General features: G+C 41.1%; 1 protein-coding gene across 3 annotated transcripts in view; it reads left to right on the top strand.

Annotated features, from left to right (window-relative positions):
- FAM13C (family with sequence similarity 13 member C) overlaps positions 1–23,367 on the top strand; it is a 161,017-nt gene that overhangs the window by 70,874 nt on the left and 66,776 nt on the right. For all 3 annotated transcript variants that reach the window (XM_016185685.2, XM_007517389.3, XM_060190209.1), the window contains one exon: positions 12,628–12,691. In XM_016185685.2, coding sequence (XP_016041171.2) covers positions 12,628–12,691 — 64 coding nt within the window. The remainder of the gene's footprint in view (positions 1–12,627; positions 12,692–23,367) is intronic.

Below are 23,367 nucleotides of genomic sequence, written 5' to 3'. Positions count from 1 at the left end.
ACCGAGCCCCAGCATGCATGGGCTCTTGGGTCAATGATTGGAACACTTAAAAAAAAAACTTTTTAGGGAGTAGGGCAGTAGCTTAGCAGGTTAAGCGCACATGGTGCAAAGCGCAAGGACTGGTGTAAGGATCCTGGTTCCAGCCCCCGGCTCCCCACCTGCAGGGGAGTCGCTTCACAGGCGGTGAAGCAGGTTCTCAGGTGTCTGTCTTTCTCTCCCCCTCTCTGTCTTCCCCTCCTCTCTCCATTTCTCTCTGTCCTATCCAACAAAGAACGACAACAACAGGAATAACCACAAGGCTACAACAACAAGGGCAACAAAAGGGGGGGGAGCCTCCAGGAGCAGTGGATTCATGGTGCAGGCACCGGGCCCTAGCAATAACTCTGGAGGCAATATATATATATAATCTTTTATTTATTTATTGGATAGAGATAGTCAGAAATTGAGAGGGTAGGGGACATAGAGAGGGAGAGAGATCGAGAGACACCTGCAGCCCTGCTTCACCACTCACAAAGCTTCCCGCTGGAGGTGGGGACTGGGTGTTGGAACTGGGTCCTTGCACACACATTATGACATGTGCACTGAACCAGATGGCCACCAAGCAGGCCCCCTGATGCCATCTCTAGGTATTGCGTCATGAGACTGATGAAAGCACTAATCATTGGAGAGTGGTGTGGATAGGAGACTAGGGATTGTGGAAACTACAGTAATGCCAAAACTACAGAAATTCAAACCAAAATTAACTACACAAATTCAAAGTAAAATAATAATATTTTTTTTGGCACACACATTGTTAATCTAGATCCGGATGTCACCTTCTTCGTGTAACAAATGATACCATTCTTGTGCTTCTCGTTTAGGAAAATCCCAGGGTTTTAGAAGTTCTGTGCCAGACTTCCAGGAATAGAGATGGATGCCACAGGGATAGTTTTCATTGTCAGTCGTGAGATGGTGAAGGAGACGAAGGCACTGGATTAGTCAGGCCACAGGTAGCTTTCCACAAGTTTAGACCATAATAAACTGCAAAGTGAATTGAGAATTTGAGAGAGTTTTGTAGTGGATATTGGATTTTGTCCTTGTAAACAAGGAAGTCATTAGAGGTTAAAACCAACGCTTCAGCTGCACTATTCTCAGCCTTTAGGTCCATGATTGCTCAACAATTTGTTTGGCTTTGTATGTTAACTCTCTTTTCAGCCACCAGGTTCCAGATGCTAGCAGAATGCAACCAGACTTCCCTGGACGGACAACCCCACCAGTGTGTCCTGGAGTTCTGCTTCCCCAGAGCCCTTACCCACTAGGGAAAGAGAGAGACAGGCTGGGAGTATGGATCGACCTGTAGGCACCCATGTTCAGTGGAGAAGCAATTACAGAAGCCAGACCTTCCACCTTCTGCCTCCCACAATGACCCTGGGTCCATGCTCCCAGAGGGTTAAAGAACAGGAAAGCTGTCAGGGGAGGAAATGGGATACAGAGATCTGGTGGGGGAATTTTGTGGAGTTGTACCCCTCTTATCCTACGGTTTTGTTAATGTCTCCTTTTTTAAATAAATGAATAAATAAAACTGAGGGATAACATGCTCATATTTACACCTTAATCAGACTTTTCTGAGTGGTCTAAGTGATGGGGAAGTAGAGAACCCCATTGGAAACTAATGTGTCAACCATTAGTAGGAGTGGAGAGAAGAGGATAGGTCAAAGAGATTTAGGACTCTTTTTTTTTTTTTTTTTTTTTTTTGGTAGAGAAAGAAAACCCTTACTAGGTGTTATTTAGATTTGCTTACCATTAGTAGCTACTCAAGTCCTCTGTGCCTTTTAAAAATTTCTTTTGTTTCTGTGACTATCCTGAACTGTAGCTAAAAATAATGTTGGAAGACACCCATGTCCTATGTAGAATCAGTCATAGAAGCTAGAACTCCCACTTTCTATATCCCAAAAAGAATTTTGTTACATACTCCCAGTGGCAGAGGAATGATAGAGGCAAGATAACCAGAGGGTTTTTAACTCCCACTCCATCAGAACCCAGAGAGAGTAGAGGAAAAAAGGAAGGCCATTTGGAATAGTAATAGGTAGAGGTGTGACTTTGAAAGAGAAGACAGGACCATGAAGAAAAATGGGCAAATATATATAGCGGGAGAGAGAGAGACAGAGAGAGGGAGAGAGGGAGAGAGGGAGAGAGAGAGAGAGATGTTTATAGACATAATAACCCGTATCTGTGACCTTGGGAAAACTACTATAGCTCCCAGTGGAAACAATGAGGATACAGAACTCTGGTGGTGGGAACAACAATGCAGATTATACATTTGTTATCTCATAATTTTGTGGATCAATGTTAGGTCACTAATAAAACAATAAAAAATAAATATTGCATGACAAGACATCAAGCATGTGCGTGACCAAAGAATTCTTTATATTTGGCAAAAAAATGAGGATCTTCAAAGCTGCAATATTATCAAAGTTGTAGAACTACTAGTAAAAGCTTACTTAAAAAAAAGTGTTGGAAGGCTGAGTATCAGATGCAGGTCACAGCCTCTAGGTTCAGTGAGTATTTAATATTCATCAGATTCTCATTTGTCATTCAAGTAGTTCTACCTCACTTTGTCAGTTGTCACCCACTGTCTCTTTCACTCTATTTTCCCCAAAACTAAATCTTCCTTGGTGTGTGTGTAGTTTTCTCTCTCTCTAGTTCTGCCTACTTTGTCTTGTTGCTCTCACTTATGTTATTCCTGGTGTCCTGGAGACGCAGGAAGAAGGAAAGAAAGAGTTGCCACAAGGCAGGTGGCTGAGTTTGCTATTATTTTTTTTTTATTTCTTTATTTCTTTATAAAAAGGAGACATTAACAAAACCATAGGATAAGAGGGGTACAACTCCACACAATTCCCACCACCAGAGCTCCGTATTCTAACTGACTTATGGTCATCTGGAGCGTCCTTGAAGAATTACGTGCAAAGCCCTTAGCTGTATCTGTCTGAACACTGAGGGCGAGGGCGGTGGCGTGTCTATCCACATACTCCTCACTTTGTTGACTGAGGAATCCCACTTCAGAGGTCACTCTTCCACTTTTTTTTAGGCTGATGGACTGAGCTCTTCCTCTCCAAAACTTTTGAGGCAGAAAAGGTGAAGAGATTTGTTAATGTTAGACATCAGAAGGGTAGCTGTGAAACTGAGCGCTGCCTAGCCCCCGGGAGGAAGTGTCTACTACTATGTGAATGAGCTAAATGAGTGTAATGCAAATGCAGCTGACGTCACCTGCTCCACACACCAGAGGCTGATGCCCTGGTTATCTATCACAGTACTTGAGTAAGAGCTCTGCGTCTACTGGAGTCCTTGTCCTCAACTTCCCATTCTAAAGCCTTCCTATCCTGTTCAAGGGCTGTTTTAATCACACCATGACGACTTCCTCACCTTCCTTCTCCTAGTCCTGCTGTCCTGACGTTGTAGAGGTCAGACTCACTGCTTATCCATTCTCTGGGCATTGGCTCTGGTTTCCATTCTCTGGGTGTGGTGTTCTAGCTATTTCTGGTCAGTTCCAACTTATCAAGGAGAGGGACAGCATCTGTTTCCAGTGAAACTGGCCTGCTGTCTGGTTAGAATTTCTTCAAAGTGTCTCTGGAGATGTAGTCCTTCCTTCTCTAGGAATGTGACCCCTGAGAGGCCAGGCCAGAAATAATCAGGGTGCTGTTGGAGTCCCAGAAATTTCTTACCTGTTCTCTTTCATCAGTGGTCTGTTCCTATGTTGTTGTTGCACCTGGACTGTTAGAATAAGCTTTCCCCATCAGGATCCCTCTCTAGTGCATATTAAATACTTATAATAGTTCATCGCTGATTCAGTGAAATGCTGATTCAGTACATGTAGGGACCAAGAGTCTCTTTCTCTTAATAGCTTCCAATAACTGTACTGTTTAAGAAAATATGAAGTGGAAGATAGGGGTCAGACTTGAGACCCCATTAATTGGGAGGACATGTTATTAGGATTAACATTAGGCTGCTAGCCATGACTTTCTAGTTTCTTTCTGGGAGTTCATGACCAAGACAAATAAATCCATGGGTTAGAAAATTAGTTGAAATGATCAGATACTAACTTTCTCTTGGTGGTCTCTTTTGGGAATCACTTTAAATGTGGTGTCTCTTTTGTTTAAAGTAGTTGCCTCAATATTTGACCTTAGATACTTAGCATAGAACTTGGTTAAAAAAAAAACACAATAAGAGAATGTGCTTAATGCTGTTTAGATTTCCCAGAGAAAGAAACCATATTTACCGGCATTGAAGATTATCATTAATAACATTCCTGGAATTCTTTGGCTTCTCATCTGTGACTCCATCTAGAACTATTGTTGGTGCAGAAAGAATGTTTTGCTCAAAGAGCTATACACTTGGGATACGTCTTTTGTTTTCCAAGGAGTTTCAGGAAACAGGAGTCATGCATCTGTGTATACATTCCTGTGTTCTGAGTTGCTTTCTAGTCCAGAGGACCAATGCAGTGCAGCAGAGGAATATCTTGAATTCTGAAAGGTGACCTTAGGTAGGCACTTTTCAATCTTAATATTCTAGCTCTTTCTGGAACGTCGGAGGGTATGTGGGATCCTTTCTTTTTTTACTTTGCTTAGGTTTTTCAAGTAGTAGGTTAGAAAGCCACTTGCTAATCAATAAGTCATCTCCTTTGGGAAGAAATGTTGCCCATGGGAATGAGAGTCAGCTGTTCTCTAAGTCCTGATGGCAGGCTGCAAGTTGGGTGAAAGCATGGGATAGATGTATTTATTATTTTACTAGATCAGGGTGCAACTCTGGTTGATGGTGATGTTTGGGATTTAACCTTGGACTTTGGAGCTTCAAGAACAGAAGTCTTTTTGCATAACCTTTCTGCTATCCACCTCTCCCCAGGGACAATCAATATTTAAAACAAACAAACAAAAACCTAACTTTATTTGCACATGGGCCATTGATGATGGAATGATTCTTTTTTATGTCATTAGGGTTACAGGGTTATAGTTGGGTTTGGGTGTTTGCACAACTCCACTGTTCCCAGTGGATGTTTTTATAGAGAGTGAAAGACAGAGAAATAGGGAAGGAGAGAGAGAGAGAGAGAGAGAGAGCTGCTGCACTTCCACTGCTTGTGAGACAACCTCCCTTGCAGGTGGGGATCTGTTCTTGAACTTGAGTCCTCATGCAGCATGTGGTAATGTATGCACTCTGTTAGGTAAACTTCCACTTGGATCAGCAGTCAAGATTTGATTAACATACATGTACGTACAAACTATATGCCAAATGTCAGATAGAGCACTAGAGCTAAAACGTTAAGGAAGACTCACATGGCCCCTGCACCCTAGACTTTATCATCACGGGAGAGAAGCAGTCAAATCACTATGCAAATACACAATTAGAGACTGAAACATACCATACAGTTGAGGTAGAGCATAAGAATGTAGTAAGAACTGTGTGAAACTACTGGAATCCAAAGATGGATGAATGAATCGCTATATAAATGGAAGCAGAGAGCACAGGGACAGTACATATGAAGGCCTGAAGTGGGGAGGAGCTGAGAGTGTGAGAGGAGGGATCTCAGAGAGGGAGAATCATGGGATCTGAGTGTGAAGTGGTCGAGAGATACTAAATGTGGGGTCAGGTGGTGACACACCTGGTTGCGCACACGTGTTACAATACACAAGGACTGGGGTTCGAGTCCCGAGTTCCCATCTGTAGGAGGAAAGCTTTGTGAGTGGTGAATCAGGGCTTAGGGGTCTCTCTGTCTCTCTTCTTCTCTATCCCCCCCTTCCTTTTCAATTTCTGACTGTATCCAATAAATAAACATAAAAAAGAGAGATACTAAATGCTTCAAGGTTTTGTAAGACACTTTGATATTTTTGTTGGGGGATTTATAGATTACAGTACAGTTTTTGACATACGTATATAATGTCTCAGCTTCCTATGATCGGTGACTATAAAATATTTCCACCCTAAACTTAGTTTCTTTCTTTTTTTTGTCAATGGGTATTTATTTTTTAATTTTTTATTTATAAAAAGTAAACACTGACAAAAAATAAAGTAGAATAAAAGGGGTACAACTCCACACAATTCCCACCACCAGATCTCCGTATCCCATCCCCTCCCCTGATAGTTTTCCTGTTCTCTATCCCTCTGGGAGGATGGACCCAGGGTCAGTATGGGATGCAGAAGGTGGAAGGTCTGGCTTCTGTAACTGCTTCCCCGCTGAACATGGGCATTGGCAGGTTGATCCACACTCCTGGTCTGTCTCTCTATTTCCCTAGTGGGGCAAGGCTCTGGGGAAACGGGGCTCCAGGACATATTGGTGGGGTCATCTGCCCAGGGGAGTCAGCTTGGCATCATGGTAGCATCTGGAACCTGGTGGCTGAAAAAAGAGTTAACATATAGAGCCAAACAAATTGCTGACTAATCATGAACCTAAAGGCTGGAATAGTGCAGATAAAGAGTTTTATAGATAGTTAGTAGGCCTATTTTAGTTATATTCCAAAGGACCCATGACTGACATCTGAAATGCAGGTGGATCCAAGTTATTGTCTGGGAAGATGATGTCGTGGTTGGAAAAAGGACCAGAAAGCTGCATCAGGGAAGAGAGTAGTTCCCAAATACGGGAAAGGTGTATAAATATTGTTGACTGTAAACCCAATTGATTTGACCTGATCTGGGGCCCATATTCAGCTTAGGAGCCTATGTGACCTCTGCATCCCTGTAGATCTGAGCTCACAGTCTGTGGTCATGAGTAGGAATGTTCCAAGCTGTCCCAATTTCAGGACCCATCTTCCTCAGGTGTAGGATAGAGTATATTGTCCAGTGTCCCTTTGGAGGATGGAGCATTCTCTACTGTTGTTGATCCAAACTGAGGGCAAGGCCCTATGGGGGCCCACAAAGAGGCCTATTATGTTGTCCCTGATAAAGATGACCAGTAACAGTGGAGGGAAGGATCTCTTTGAGGTCTAGGCCCATCATGTCTGTTTGGGAATCTCAGGACTCCTCAACTAGGGACCCAGCTGATGGGGTGGCCTGATAGTGACTGAAGAGTCATCGTTAAAGTCTGCCAGTCTCTTGTCCTTATTCAGCTTCTGTAGTCCTTGCTTTGATCAGTTTAGCTTGGTTCCTTTTCCACTATCATGCACCAGGACATCAAAGTCCTGTCCACTGATCCCTTCTCCTTCCCCTGAGTCCTTTGCTCTGCTACAATACACCAAAACCAGTCCAAGTTTCCATTTTTTGTCCTAGCTTCTTGTGTTCCATCTAAATGCAGTGACAAAACTGTTTTGTGAAAAATAGATTGGGAGAGTAGGGAAGAAATGAGGGGCTTTCCTCTGTTGACTTAGTCTTTAAATGTGGGCATCTGTTGAAATTGCTATAATACTGCTTCATAAGTTGTCACATCTGTGGTTTGACAGTGTGCTTAGGCCAAGAAAAATGATTTAATCTTTGTTGGTTTGCTGTTTTAAGTTATTTTATACCTCCCCAGGGAAGGCCATTGCAGAGTGACCCAGCAGACTGGCTCAGGCATATACTGTACGGTTTTAACAACGTGGAAAAAAAAAAAAAAGGTCAAGCATTATTCAGCAAGGTTGCATTTGAATGAGCTAGCTACTGTTTCATAGTCAACAGAATCCAGGGACAAGTTATTTTAATGTCAGAACACAACTATGTTATGTTATGTGTGTGTGTGTGTGTGTGTGTGTGTGTGTGTGTGTTTAGTTGAGAAGTGCTTTTATTAAATTATACCATAATGGTGGTAGTGGTGGTGATGATGTTTAAAGACATTAAATGCCTTTGGAAACACTTGGTCTAACTTTGCTGGTAAGTGTTCTTGAAGGTTCAGTCTCACCAAGTGGAAGTAACTGATAAGCATACTGAATTAACAAAGGAAGTCCGATAATGATAACTCAAACCCAACCCATTAACCAATGGATATTCTGCCTTCTGTGACCTCTCCAACAAAAACCATCTACCTATAAAGCACTACACACTGATGCCAGAAGAATATCAGCTCATCCATGCTTTTGACAACTCAAGTCTGGGCATGATAACAGGAAGGATATTCAGGGAGATAGCAGTGAAACTCGCAAGTATAGACTGATGTCTTGTGACAGAAGTCTTGAGCTGAATGTATGCTGCCCACCACAGCAGTAAAATCCCCTGGCCAGGTGGCTCAGCTCATGAGGGGCTTGGACAGCAGAAGAACTCTCCTTTATGACTGGGGTAAGGTTGAAACTCTTTCAACCAGAGACACTTGGGTGCTGATGAGTAAGAAAGGAACTCTGTGCTGAAGTCCACCTTGCCTCTGTTTACTGTCTTCTGGTGCATTCTAAATGCAATTAAATAGAACTTATGCTCTGAATAACAATAATAAAAAATGACATTAGATGATCATCAAGAAAAGCAGCCACAGTTAGACTCTAAAGATCTCAGGCTGCCTTTCCTCTCTCTCTGTTAATCTCAGTGTGGAGGGTAGGTTGTACTGATGTTGGCAGAGCTTTGACTGGCCTATGCATTATTGACCTTTTAGAAACATGCATTTGGCAGCGATGTGAAACAGTACATATATGCAGCCTACATCCTCGGCCTGGGATAGTAAAGACCTTGGGAATTGCTAAATTCTTATCCTCCTCCTTCTCTCCCTCCTCACCTCTTCCTTTCCTTCCTCCTCTCTCTTTCTCCCTCCCCCCTTCCACTGCTATAGCACCAAAACTTCTTTCAATGTAGTGGGGGAGTGGAGGCCAAACTCAAACTTGGGTTGTGCACATGAATAATGTATAATATATTTTTAATAAAACCAGTTTTTCTTTTCCATCAATGTTTGCTAGTTGTATTTTAGTTTACCACTGACTGGTAGCAAAACCCTAGGGGAAAAATCATCTTGAAAATTATAAACTGGCAAATATTTCTTTTCCATTAACAACTTACTTCTATCTCTCTCACATTACTAAATATGTTAGTCAATATAAACACAAATTGAGAGCCTCTCTAGGTGGCAAAGGAACTGTGAACCCTTCAAGGTTTTAGATGTTAACAGTGAAGAGAGTTCATTCCTTCCTTCAAGAGAGCATTCCTCATTTTGTGGGGAAAACCTATTTTGTGTTTTCTGATGCTCAGAAACAGCTATAGCTTGGGGAGTTGGTAGGTTCTTTGAATGGGTGTGCCTCACTCACTTCATTTCCTCTGGTCTGAGATCATGTTTGGGGCCTTTAGTTTTCTTTCACACCCATGAGGGAAATGCAAGTTTGTGAAGTCAAGGCAGACACCACGACTTTGCTTTTACTCTCTCTTTTATCACTAGGAGAAATTTTTTATGCAATGAGCAGCATCTGTGCCCACTGACTGAAAGAATTTTAGATTCTTAAGAATATTTGGAAGAAATGAGGCCTTGACACCTAAATATGCCCTTGGATTTTAGAAGTTAATTTTATGACCATTCAGATGATATATATATATATATAACCTATTTTTTTCTTCAGGACTCAAATTAAGGCAGAATACTAACTATAAATAATGATGCCCCCAAATAAATCTTCTTGTAAATTGACTTACCACTGAATAAATCTACTATTCATTAAGATCATCAGCCTTTTTTTAAAATGAAGATAATAACTGTAATTTACTGTTTATTATATAATAGCATACAAAGTGCTATGGATAAAACTGGAATGCTATGTAATAAATGCCACTGGATGGTAACACATGAGAAATCATGATTTGGAGCTAATAATCTGCCAGTCCTGGAATTCTGTTTGCTGTCTTCTATTGGCCACTGAATAGTAGCTAAGCTCAGTTTCACTGTACTATCCAACAACTTTCTAAAATGTAATATGGCGGGCGGGTGGTGGTGCACTTGGTTAAGCATCTGTTATCACGCACAGGGACCCCTGTTCAAGCTTCTGCTCCCCACCTGCAGGGTGATATGTGAAGCAGGTATGTAGGTGTCTGTCTTTCTCTTTACCTCTCTATTTTCCCCTACCCTCTCAACTTCTCTCTGCTCCATCAAAAATAAAAATAGAAGGAAAATACAGGAAAAAAATTGCCTCAGAGAGTGGTGTGTTCTTAGTATGGTTACTCAGCCCCAGAAATAACCTTAGTGGATGTAAAAAAAAATAAGAAAAAATAAATCATGTAGTAACTTAGATAAGAGATATGGTGAAATGTACAAAAGCCTGTCTTTAGAGAAGATTTTCTTTCTTTGCCTCTTTTTTTCCCCCCTGGACAGATTACCTTACCAATGTGTCCTGGAGCTCTGATTCCCCAGAGCCCCACCCCACTAGGGAAAGAGAGAGACAGGGTGGGAGTATGGACCAAGCTGTCAACACCCATGTTCAGCGAGGAAGCAATTACAGAAGCCAGACCTTCCACCTTCTGCATCCCACAATGACCTTAAAGAATAGGAAAGCTACCAAGGGGGGGGGGGGGATTGGATACGGAGTTCTGGTGGTGGGAACTGTGTGGATTTGTACCCCTCTTATCCTATGGTTTTGTCGGTGTCTCCTTTTTATAAATAAATAAATAAATAGTGAATATTTTCTTATGATAGTTGTGGCAGAATATATTCATTCATTCAAAAGAAATGAAAAAAATGTTGGCTTTGTATCTAGTCCTGAGGATTCAGTATACAAAATAGATGTAAATTAGTGGGTTTTCTTTTAAATTACAATTTAGTGTGAAAATGTTAATAACTATGCATAATTTTAGATTAAAATGAGCACTAAGGAGAAAGTCTAAGGTTGAGGTGGTAGTGAGGGAACCCTTCCTACTTAGATCAACATTTTTGGGGGGTAGTGACATCAGAGTTGATAATGATTCTTTTTTTTTAATTTTATTTTTTATTTTATTTGTAAAAAGGAAACACTGACAAAACCATAGGATAAGAGGGGTACAACTCCACACAATTCCTACCACCAGAACTCCATATCCCATCCCCTCCCCTGATAGCTTCTCTATTCTTTAACCATCTGGGAGTATGGACCCAAAGTCATTGTGGGGTGCAGAAGGTGGGTGGTCTGGCTTCTGTAATTGCTTCCCCACTGAACATGGGTGTTGACAGGTCAATCCACACTCCCAGTCTGTCTCTCTCTTTCCCTAGTGGGATGAGGGTCTGGGGAAACAAGGCTCCAGGACACATCGGTGGAGTCATCTATCCAAGGAAGTCTGGTTGGCATCATGGTAGCATCTGGAACCTGGTAACTGAAAAGAGAGTTAACATATAAAGCCAAACAAATTATTGACTAATCATGAACCTAAAGGCTGGAATAGTTCAAATAATGAGTTGGGTTTCTCCATTTTGTACATAGCTAAGAGGCATATTTTAGTTATATTCCAAAGGGTCCTTGACTATACTAGTTTTCTTTTTCATTTTCCTCCCTCCCACCCCCTGAGCCTAAAATCTGATATGCAGGTGGATCCCAGTAATGATTCTTATGTGATGGGCCATCTTGGAATTAGCAGCCTGGGAAAGCAAGAAAGAAGCCTGGAACAGTGAACTAACACTATGTGTTCAGGAAAGGGAGAGAAGGGTAGCGAGACTGGTATGTATTGGACTGGATGAGCAGAAAATAGGAGATGTGACAAGAAAGGTTGGTAGGGTTCAAATACTATATTGTTGTGCAGACCAATGAAAGAAGTCTGGACTTTACCCTAAGATCAGTGAGACACAACTAAGGGTGTTTGTTTGTTTTGATTTTAGACAAGGAGATAACCTGGATTGTAGCCAACAGCTTTATTTATTTATTTACTTATTTATTTATATTATGCAGAATTATATGTCAACCAGGGTATAAATCCACTCCGTTTCTACCAAGAGAGTTCTCAATCACCAGTCTCCCCACTGCAAGCTACCACAGTTCCTCCAAGGTTGTAGACATAGGCCAACCATCATCTCTACAATGATCTGCCTACATTTATACATAATTGTTCCCTTTTTCTTCCTGATTCAATCCTCTCTTCCCCTCCAAAGCACTCATGATAACGTAACTACCTCCATATGTCCCTCTCCTTTTCCACCCCTCTCTCTGGGTGCTGATGGAGCTGGAGTCCGGTGCTGGGCTAGCCTGAGGGTGTTTCTTCCTGGGCATGTGCGCTCTGGGTTGGAGAGCACTCTGCCTGAGCCAACCCAGGCTACTGCCTACTCAGCGACGTGGGAGAGGAACCAGGAACTTTAGTGGCTGAGCAGGAACGCAATTCCTCTTTTATTAATCAGATACATCACCTTTTATGTATCTTTTCACCAGAAGTGGCAAGGGGAAAGGAAATGACTAGGAGAGGGGCAGAGCAAAAAAAGAGCATGAACAGAACATAGAAAGCTTCCATCTAACCAGTGGGGATTAAATTAGTGGAGATTAAACCAATGGGGATTAAACTGATGCCCTGCAGGCAAGGTGGGTCTCAGGCAAAGCAATGATTATGTAAATAGACCACAACATCAAGCATTGCAGCAGAGTAGGGGGGAGCTGTTGTAATGCCCAACAGTTCAGAGCCCTCTTATTTTCCTCCTATCACTTCTCCCATGCTGGGAGTATGGCTCAAGGTTGTTTTGGGGGTGCAGAAGGTAGGGGGTTTATCCAACAATTTTAAATGTGTTGTGGACAAGATTTTATCTAAATGCAAATACCCTTTCTTTGTGTTTTGTAGAAGTGATCAGAAGGCTACTATTTGGTCAAAGGACACCTTTGTGACTCAGCAGGACTTAAATGAGGTAGGTGCCCTCAATATTGGCTATATGAACATAACTGCTCATAAAATAAATTACTCTTGCTTAGTAATAGAAATGTTTTCTCATTAAAACTTTAGTTTTACTTTTCAGTATATTTGTCATTCTTATAGTTCTTTGAATAAAACTTTTCCTCACTCTGGAATATGTTTGCAATATTATTTGAGAAGCTGCTCACCATATCTTGAATTTAAACTAAGTCTGGAAGTCATGTTATTATTTTTGTCTTTGTTTTTATTTCAGTTTATCTTCATCTCTCTACATTTTAATGACTTTTGGTCTCAGATGTAAAAATGACTTTTATTTATCCATAGAGCAATCAATATACAGTTTGATGTTTGCTGTATGATATTTTGTTTTGTGTGCTTTGAGATAGAGAGGATGTATTTTCCAAACCAGATGGAATGGTTTCCCACCAAACTGGACCCTACAAGGGCTGGTGATGCTCAGATGCCAGAAAGGGAAGTGATTAAAGGCAAATTATATATTTGTTATTTGATGAGGAAGGTATTTACATGAATTTCTTTTTCTATTTTTACTGTGAAACTTGGAAGAAGTAATCAAAGGTAATGCAGTTGCCTGATTAAACCTGTTAAAAAAAGTCATGAAAAATGCCTTAAAGTTAAATACATAGAGACTGTGTGTGTGTTGGGGGGGGGAATTCATAATCTCATTCATGGTTAGCTAGCATGAAAAAAGGTTTAAAAGAGGCAAGAGCTTGGATCAACAAGTGCAGCTGTTTCTTCCCACTGTGAACAAAACAAAATGCTAATTGTATAGAAACACGATTTGTTTTGATGTAAAAGATTTGGAGAAAAAAATGAGGTGATTTTAAGTCAACGTGTGATCAGTTTCAAGTGTTTGGGAGACACTGATTTGTGAACTAGAGACCACTAAGAATGTTGAGATTTGAAAATCTGTCCTTTTATATTCCTTCACTATATTGTATCTGCTAATATCATGAAATATGCCAGGTCGCTGCTGTGGGATTACATGTGTGCAAGGACCCTGAATGGAAATGTGCCTTTTGAGAAGACACTAGATAGACATCATGATGGCTGAAATGTGTATTGTCCCCATGAAAATGTGGGGCTGGTGGTTTAAATGCACATGTTTTCATGGAGTTTCTGTTGTAACCAAGATTTGGGAAATCAGAAGAAATCTTCAAGGCATTTTAACAGGGGAAGTGTTAATTGGGTCTATCTAAGGAAGGCTGAAATGTTCAAACTCATTCATGGAGACATCAAGTGGGATGGAAATATACATCAGGTTCTAATAATGGATACTTTTCTTCAAAGCCATTCCCTTATAACACAGAAAAAGAAATGGTACCCAGCCAGGGCCCTTATGTGCAGTGTGAACATTCTCTCCGTGTATGTATGGGTTTGCTCTGTGTTCCAGTTTCCTCTTATACCCTAAGTATGAGGTGTTAGGTTCACGGGCATCTCTAAGGTGTCCCAGTCTCAGTGAATGTGGGTGTGTAGAGTGCTCCCTGCCATTGAAGAGAGTTCTGCTCCAAATTGGTTCCTGTTTGCTCTAAACTCCTGGGATAGGCTCCAGCCATTGTGCTCCTGGACCAGAATAAGTGGGTTTAATGATGAATAGATTACTGAATGAATATAAACTATTGTTTAATACTAATGGATGTGTTTTGGGTCTTTGTGACAAATTTGGTGATGTTTCTGTGACCATAAGTATGTTGCAGAAATCTAATTTCTGTGTGTGTGTATTATAAAATGATTTTGTTATGTTACATTTCACTTAAAAATTGCAATTTCCAAGAGCCTGTTGATGACATTAAGTTTACTGTGTTTAACTAGGTCTTGCTCAGCAGTTTCCAAACTTGTGATATACTGGATTCTTTTAATGGAATACCTCCAAACCATTTATTTAGGCAACAGCATCCTATTGAACACAAATAGAAACTGCATGATGTTTAATAGAGTTACAAACTACATGCAGAAGAGTTAATATATCTTAAAGTTCCAATGAGATGAATCATCATGAAGTGTGCAGTGTATCTATCAACAGAGCATTATCAGTGTGTCTTAGTAATTCCTTCCTACACTGTTCATCTGTAAATATATCCTCTATTCAGACCAACATCAATTCATTTTGGCTTCTTTTGAGCCTTTTGTGAATGTGCTTTTAGTACTACTGTGATGAGCTTCATTTTTTCACTATTGTGTTTCTAAGCATTATGTATGTTGGGTATGCAGCTATCATTTTTAGTCCCCAGGCTATCACTATAATATGGTTGTTTCTAGTTTTAAACTCTTGTGATCTACTGTAACTAATTGTATTTTTTATGAGCTGCTTTTTAGTTTCTTTGTACAGCTCACTTATTCCAAAAGTAGTTATTTCATTTTTAAATACAAAATAGAACATTTTGCTATGTTGACTCTTTTTTTATACATTTTTATTTTTCCTTTATTATTTATGTATTTATTGGATAGAACAGCCTGAAATTGAGAAGGGGGAGGTAGAGAAGGAGAGAGATACAGAGAGACACCTGAAGCATTGTTTCGCCACTTGTGAAGCTTTCTCCCTGCAGGTGCAGACTGGTGTCTTTAACCTGGGTCCTTGTCCATTGTATGTTAAATACTATGTTAAATCTCTTCATTTATTTCTTTATTGTCCCCACCCCACTCCCAGCTTTCCAGTTCTCTAGAAAGAACCTACCAATAACCTATCTATTTACTATTCCTCCACTCCAACTTGTAAGCACAAAATTAAAAAGGAGTTTTTTGAACTTTATGAAGAGCATGACCCATAAATATTTTTCAGATCTCCCCATGGACACTTAAGTATATAAGTGAAAGCTCTAATACTATATATAAATATTTATTTACAGGAGGAGAGAGAGAGAGAGAGAGAGAGGGAGAGAGAGAGAGAACCAGAGCTAGAACATCAGAACACCTGAGCAAGCATTCAGGTCCTCATGCTTGAATGTGTCACTTCCTGGGTCACAAGTAATAATAATTTTAAAATGCCAAATATGTGCTTTACCCTTTATCCAAATTTCTTGTTTTTTCCCTTTAATTGTATTAGTTATTTAGTAATTATTAACAAGATAGTACGATAATGGGTACAATTCCATACAGTTCCCACCACCGGAATTCCATGTCCCATCCCCTCCATTGGAAGCTTCCCTATATTTTTTAAAATATATTTGTTTATAAAATGGAAACAATGACAAGACTATAGGACAAGAGGGGTACAGTTCCCATCACCAGATCTCTGTATCCCATCCCCTCCCCTGATGGCTTTCTAATTCTTTATAACTCTGGGAGTATGGACCCAGGGTCATTGTGGGATGCAGAAGGTGGAAGGTCTGGCTTCTGTAATTGCTTCTCCGCTGAACATGGGCATTGACAGGTCGATCCAGACTCATGCTTCCTTATTCTTTATCCCTCTGGGAGTATGGGTCAAAAATCTTTATGGGGGGCAGAAGGTGGAAGGTCTGGCTTCTGTGCTGGACCTGGACATTGGCAAGTTAATCCATACCCCCAGCCTGTTTCTATCTTTCCTTAGTGGTTAACCAAATTTCTTTTTTATTAATTTTTTATATTTATTTTTTTCCCTTTTGTTGCCCTTGTTGTTTTATATTGTCATAGTTATTATTGCTACTGCTGTTGTCATCGTTGTTGGATAAGACAGAGAGAAATGGAGAGAGGAGGGGAAGACAGAGAAGGGGAGAGAAGGATAGACACCTGCAGACCTGCTTCACCGCTTGTGAAGCGACTCCCCTGAAGGTGGGGAGCCGGGGGTTCAAACCCGGATCTTTACGCAGGTCCTTGAGCTTCGCACCATATGCGCTCAACCCGCTGCGCTACCGCTGGACTCCCTGGTTACCCAAATTTCTTATTCAGTATATCAAGCTACTTTTTGAGCTTCTTAACACTAGTGGGCAGGGATCAATTCTACTTTGGCCCCTCAGCTTTACTTGACCTGAAGTTTCCTGTACCCAGTATGGTGATATCATATGGCATGTCTATATGAGCATGGAAGCATCTAGTTCTGTGATTCTCCATACTCACATAGCAGGTTGAAAAGAAAAAGAGCTCACTTCCTATTTCCACATAACATGCTTTGATTTCTGCCAACATGACATTTGATAGTCTAGGGAACTTAGTTTCTGAGCTTGGGTCTTTTGATAGGAACTGTGAGTTTTGGTATCTCTGGAACTATAATATAGGAGTTGAATTTTGTTGTTTTTGTCAAGGTTTCACCATTCCAGGATAGATTTTTTAGAGGGAAAGAGTAAGACAGAGACAGAAAGTGGAAAAGACACCACAGCATCACAGCTACCCTCAGCATAGTGAGGTAGTGAGGGTTGGGCTCATATCTGCTTCACACACGTGGCAAAACAGGCTCCCAGATGAAGACGGCATTTTTGAGGTGATCATTTACTTCTGTTACATGACAACAGGAATGACGTGTGTCAGTGCTCTTTCTACCTAAATAAGTTGACTCAGAATGGTGAAGCCCTAGTGACAAAGACATTTTGAATGCATTCTGCACTTTTGGATAAAACAACTGTCAGCTGAGTGAACTGAAGTTAGTTTTTATTTTATAATTTTTCTAGAATTCTACAGGGGGACTTCTTTGCAGTTCCCAGAAGTTCCAAGCCTGAGTTTCATTAGTCTCATTTAAGGAATGGAGCCCAGTTTTAAACCAGTCCCTATTACCTTGGAGTCTAGAAAAGGCTGATTTGTTAAAGATAGATCATGTTTTATATTTTATATCTGGGAGTCAAGTTATTCAAAGATGGGTAAATTGATGTTGGGTTCCATAATATTGCTTTCTGAAGCATTATATAATCAAGTTAAATTTTCTGTGCTATTTGACTTTTTTCATTTCTGGTTTTCTGAGATGATATGACCTTGTTCCAGAACATTTTCTCTCACGTCAGATTAACATATTTATGATTCCTTTATTTTTATTTATTTATTTATTTATTTTTATTCATAAAAAAACATTGACAAAACCAAAGGATCAGAGGGGCACAACTCCACACAATTCCCATCACTAGATCTCTGTATCCCATCCCCTCCTTTGGTAGCTTTCCTATTCTTTTTTTTTTTCATTTATATGACTACAAATTAATAGGAGTGTACATAAACACCATTCCCACCATCAAAAGACTATGTCCCACCACCCCCTCCCCTTCGCCTCCCCTCCTCCCATGAAGCTGAACATCAGCTTCCCTATTCTTTAACCCTCTGGGACCCAAAGTCATTGTGGGATACAGAAGGTGGAAGGTCTGGCTTCTGTAATTGCTTCCCCGCTGAACAGGGGCGTTGAAAGGTGGATCCATACTCCCAGTCTGCCTCTCTCTTTCCCTAGTAGGGTGGGGCTCTGGAGAAACAGAGCTCCAGGACACATTGGTGGGTTGTTTGTCCAGGGAAGTCTGGTCAGCATCCTGCTAATATCTGGAACCTGGTGGCTGAAAAGAGAGTTAATATATAAAGCCAAACAAATTGTTTAACAATCATGAACCTAAAGGCTGGAATAATGCAGATAAAGAGTTGGGGGGGTTCCTTCATTTTGTAGATAGCTAGTACGCATATTTTAGTTATATTCCAAAGGGCCTGTGGCTGTACTAGTTTTTTGGTTTTTTTTTTTTTCCCCCTGAGCCTGAAATCTGATATGCAGGTGGATCCAAGTTATTGTCTGGGGAGATGATACCATGGCTGGAAAAAGACCAGAAAGGTGGATCAGGGGAGAGATTAGCTCTTTAATATGGGAAAGGGGTATAAATATTGTTGACTGTAAACCCCATCAATTTGATTTGGTCTGGGGCCCATATTCAGCTTAGGAGCCTATGTGACCTCTGCATCCCTGTATATCTGTGCTCACATTCTGTGGTCATGAGTAGGAACATTCCAAGATGCCCCAATATCGAACCCATCTTCCCCAGGTGTAGCAGAGTATGTTGTCCAGTCTCCCTTTGAAGGAAGGAACATTCTCTACCTTTGTTGATGCAAGTTGAGAACAAGGTTCTATGGGGGGGCCACAAAGGGGTCTATTTTGTTGTTACTGATAGAAATGACCGTTAACAATGGAGAGAGGGATTTATTTGAGGTCTAGGCCCATCATGTCTGTTTAGGAATCTCAAGATTCCCCAACTAGGGCCCCAGCTGATGGGGTGGCCTGATAGTGACTAAAGAGTCATCATTAAAGTATGCCAGTCTCTTGCCCTTATTCAGCTTTTGCAGTCCTTGCTTTAATGAGGTTAGTTTTGGAATGAGTTAGAGAACTTTAATAGGAAGTAGGTGAGGAGGGTATCTAAGTCTAATTAGATACTATTTCATTAGGAGTGTTATACTAACTCACTACAGACTTTTGTGTACTTTTGCTTTAAGGTATATATTTTTCCCTAATTTAAACAGATTTCCTCATCACTGTCAATGTGAAAGCCATGTAGTCAGCATGGATGTGGTATAAACCCTGGTCCATATGACAGTTGAAAGAACTGCACAGTAAAAGAAGCCCTCAGCTGTTTCCTGGCTTATTCTGTCCTGTCGTTATCTTTTAAAGACAAATATCCAGCATGACATTTAAAAAAGTACTAGCTATTTAATATTGTTTTATAAAATTATAAGATAATAGGAATATAATTTCACACTGTTCTCACTACCAGTTCTATACGCCCATTCTTCTCCAGCAGAAACTGCAACTCCCCACATCACAGATATGGGCTGGCTATATATCTATCTATCTCTATGTCTGTCTACGTGTCTATCTATCTATCTATCTATCTACCTATCTATCTACCTATCTGACTATCATCTATAGGCATATAGATATCTACATATCTATGTATTTCCTATTTTTATTCACTTCCATGGTCTTCCCTTCACTTCCTTCTTTAAAAGAAAAATATTGATTGACTCATGAGAAATGACAGGAGAGAGAGAGAGAAAAAAAAACAAACATCACTCTGGTACATGTGCTGCTAGGGATTGAACTCAGGACCTCATGCTTGAAAGTCCAATGCCTTATCCACTGTACCACCCCACCTCCCGGACCACCTTCATTTCCTTTCTAAGTCACATATATGCTTATTACTATTTCCAAGTGTCTTTTCAATTTCCTCTTCTCTCAGTCAGATAAGTGAAACCGTGCCTGAATTCCTCTGGAAATTTCCAGATCCGCTTCCTTTTCAGTTTTGGTATAAAGACAAAGATTCTAGGTGACCAAACACTTCTGGTGGAATGGGGGTTCAGACCACTCTGGTCATCTTCCGCTAGCATTTCCTACCTCTGGGAATATAGACCAAATTTTTTTATGAGTGATGGAACCTGGCATCTGTAATTGCTTCTTCACCAGACATAGAGGTGGGCATGTTGGTATATATCCTCAGCATGTTTGTGTCTTTCCCTAGGAAGGTAGGATTCTGGAGAGGCGAGGCTTTGGGACACACTGGTGAGGTCTTCTGCCCAGGGAATGGACTCACAGGGCTAAATGTTTAAGAAATAAATAAGAACCAAGGGCTAAAACTGTAGCAGATGAGAATAGGAACCTTCAGGTGGAAAGAAGCTAAGATGTCTATTTTAGGTATGTTTCTAGGACCCTAAGACTTCAGTAATCTTTGTTTAATCTTGATAGCTAACATGGAAGTGAACTAGAAATATTGCCTGGGAAGATGATCTCAGAGTTGAGAATAGAGCTAGAAAGCTGGATTAGGGCAGAAAATGTACATATAGGTATAATTAACTGTATATTACATTAATCTGACCCGGGTCCCACATATATTCATATTTAGCACAGGAGCCTGTATAACTTCCAAGTCCCTGTCAGTCTGAGCTCACAGTCCATGGTCACAGTTGGGAACATTCTAGACTGCACTCACACAAGAGGACTAGTTTTCCTCAAGTGGCAGAGTAGGATGGCCCAGCTTCCCTTTGGAGAGTGGAGCAGTTCATACCACTGCTGGTGTAAAGTGAGGGCAAGGTCCTGGTGAGACCCACAAAAGGCCTTATGATGATTTTCCTGGTAAAAGTGACCAGTGATGGTAAAGAGAAGAATCTGTTAGAAGTCTAGGCCTGGGGGCCTGGCAGCAGTGCAGCGTGTTAAGTGTATATGGTGCAAAGCACACAGACTGGTGTAAAGATCCCATTTCAAGCCCCCAGCTCCATCTGCAGGGGAGTTGCTTCACAGGCGGTGAAGCAGGTCTGCAGATGTCTCTCTTTCTCTACCCCCTCTCTGTCTTCCCCTCCTCTCTCCATTTCTCTCTGTCCTATCCAGCAACAGCGACAGCAATAACAACAATAACAACAACAACAATGGAAAACAAAGCAACAAAAGGGAAAAAAAAATAGCCTCCAGGAGCAGTGGATTCATAGTGCAGATACCAAACCCCGGCAATAAACCTGGGGACAAAAGAAAAAAAAAGTTTATGCCCTGTGGTATCTATGAGGGAGTCCAAGGAGGCCCTGGGACCTCATAGCCTGATTGTTTTTCAAGGAACTAGGTCGATGGTCTTTAACTCTGGGGGAATTTAGAGTAAAATTGACAGAAGAATATGAGCCACTGACTGGCTATATTTTTCCCTGTCTGAGAATTGACTTGGAGGAAACTCAGAGGTGGTGGACTGAACTGAGAAGTTGTAGTCAAACTTGACAACTGCTGATCCACCTGTCTCCCCACCCCCACCATCTTCTCCACCTCCCATTCTCCTCTGAAGCTTGGTCCTACTTATCACCCATCTTTCTTCCAGCTTGCTATCTCAGCTCTTGGTGTTGTTCCTTCTTTGACTTCATCCTCTCTGCAATAATAATTCTAGTCTCAAAAATGACTGGGAAGGGCTCTATCTAGTTTAGTAACTCCCAGATGTTTGCATTTTGTTGTTGTTGTTGTTTTTTTAACCAGAGCACAGGTCTGGCTTATAGTTCTTCTTCTAGCGTTTGCCCTTCTTCCGTAGCCAGTCAACAGCGTCAGGTTGAGCCTGATGTCAAGTTTCGAGACCTCCTTTGAATCTGGAGAGGTGGCAGTCGTTGACTATGTGGGTCATAGTCTGTCTGGAGCCGCAGGGGCAGTTCGGGTCGTCTCTGGCTCCCCAGCGATGGAACATAGCGGCGCACCGGCCATGGCCTGTTCGATAGCGATTGAGGAGGGCCCAATCATAACGTGCTAGGTCAAAGCCGGGTTGACGCCTGCAGGGGTCTGTGATGAGGTGTTTGTTCTTGACCTCAGCTGACTGCCAACTCTGTTTCCAAGAGTCTGGAACAGAGAAGTTCAGTGTAGGCGTAGGGGACCAGATTGGGTGACGAGACGTCAAGCGTTGGACAGGGTGGGCGAAGATATCCGCGTATATTGGCTTATAGTGGTACAGAGGATTGAAACTGGGACTTTGGAGCCTCAGGCATGAGACTCTGCATAACCATTATGCTATCTACCCCTGCCTGTTTGCATTGTTTTCCATGGCTCTGTAGTAAACAGAAAATGCAATCCCAGTGAATTTTCCCTAAATCTAATGTCTGTGAATAACTATTTAACATAAAAAATATTCTTTAAAATTTTTATTTATTTATTGGATAGAGACAGAGAAAAATTGAGAGGGGAGGGAGAGAAACAGAGAGACGTCTGCAGCCTTATTTCATCACTCATGAAACATTCCCCCTGCAGGTGGGGACCAGGGACTTGAACCTGGGTCCTTGTGCACTTAACCAGGTGTGCCACCGCCTGTCCCTGCAAAAATTACTCTTTAAAATTTTATTTTTTGATGAGATGGTGGGATGACTACTTGGGTTTAAAAAAATTATCTGGGGAGTCGGATGGTAGCACAGCGGGTTAACCGCAGGTGGCAAGAAGCGCAAGGACCAGTGTAAGGATCCCGGTTTGAGCTCCCGGGTCCCCACCTACAGGGGAGTCACTTCACAGGCAGTGAAGCAGGTCTGCAGGTGTCTGTCTTTCTCTCCCCCTCTCTGTCTTCCCCTCCTCTCTTCATTTCTCTCTGTCCTGTCTAACAATGACGACATCAGTCACAACAATAATTACACCAATGAAATAACAAGGACAACAAAAGTGAATAAATAATAAATAAATATTTTTAAAAATTATCTGCTTTTTTACCTACTCTTACTTAAGAAACACTAATCTGGTGACTGTCACAACTATATGTTCTCTCCATTCACCCCTGTCAACTTTTAAGAAATACTTCTGCTATCCTGTGACCAGTATTTTTCCTGAGGCCTGAGACTTTTGGGATATTTTCTGAACATATATTGAGAAGTAAATATGTATGCAACACTAAGTTTGGTACTAAGAGTGAGGCTGGGGTCTACAATAAAGAAGTTGTTTTTATCCTCTCTTTCCAGGGAATCTAAGGATGCATTCAAAAGTCTGGATTCGCTAGTGTTGATAACTTTTTAAAATAAATCATTGGTTTTAGTAGGCTATAAAACTCAATTTCTGAGGAAGACAATAGCTATTATATAAAATTCCTGGTTTACTAATAAGGTGTCAGTAAGAGAAGAGGGCTAATGCTTTCCAGTGTGACCTGCCATATTTATTTATTTATTTTTAATTTTTAATTTTTACATTGCAGAATTACATGTTGACAGGGGTTTGAATCCACACCATTCCCACCATCAGAGTTCTGAATCTTCAGTCATCCCAATGAAATCCACCACAGTTCCCCTGAAGTTGTAGAT

The sequence above is a fragment of the Erinaceus europaeus genome, chromosome 1, assembly GCF_950295315.1.
Source record: "Erinaceus europaeus chromosome 1, mEriEur2.1, whole genome shotgun sequence".
NCBI lineage: Eukaryota > Metazoa > Chordata > Mammalia > Eulipotyphla > Erinaceidae > Erinaceus > Erinaceus europaeus.
The sequence above is the reverse complement of the archived record's forward strand: the minus strand, read 5'-3'. Positions and strand labels throughout refer to the sequence as shown.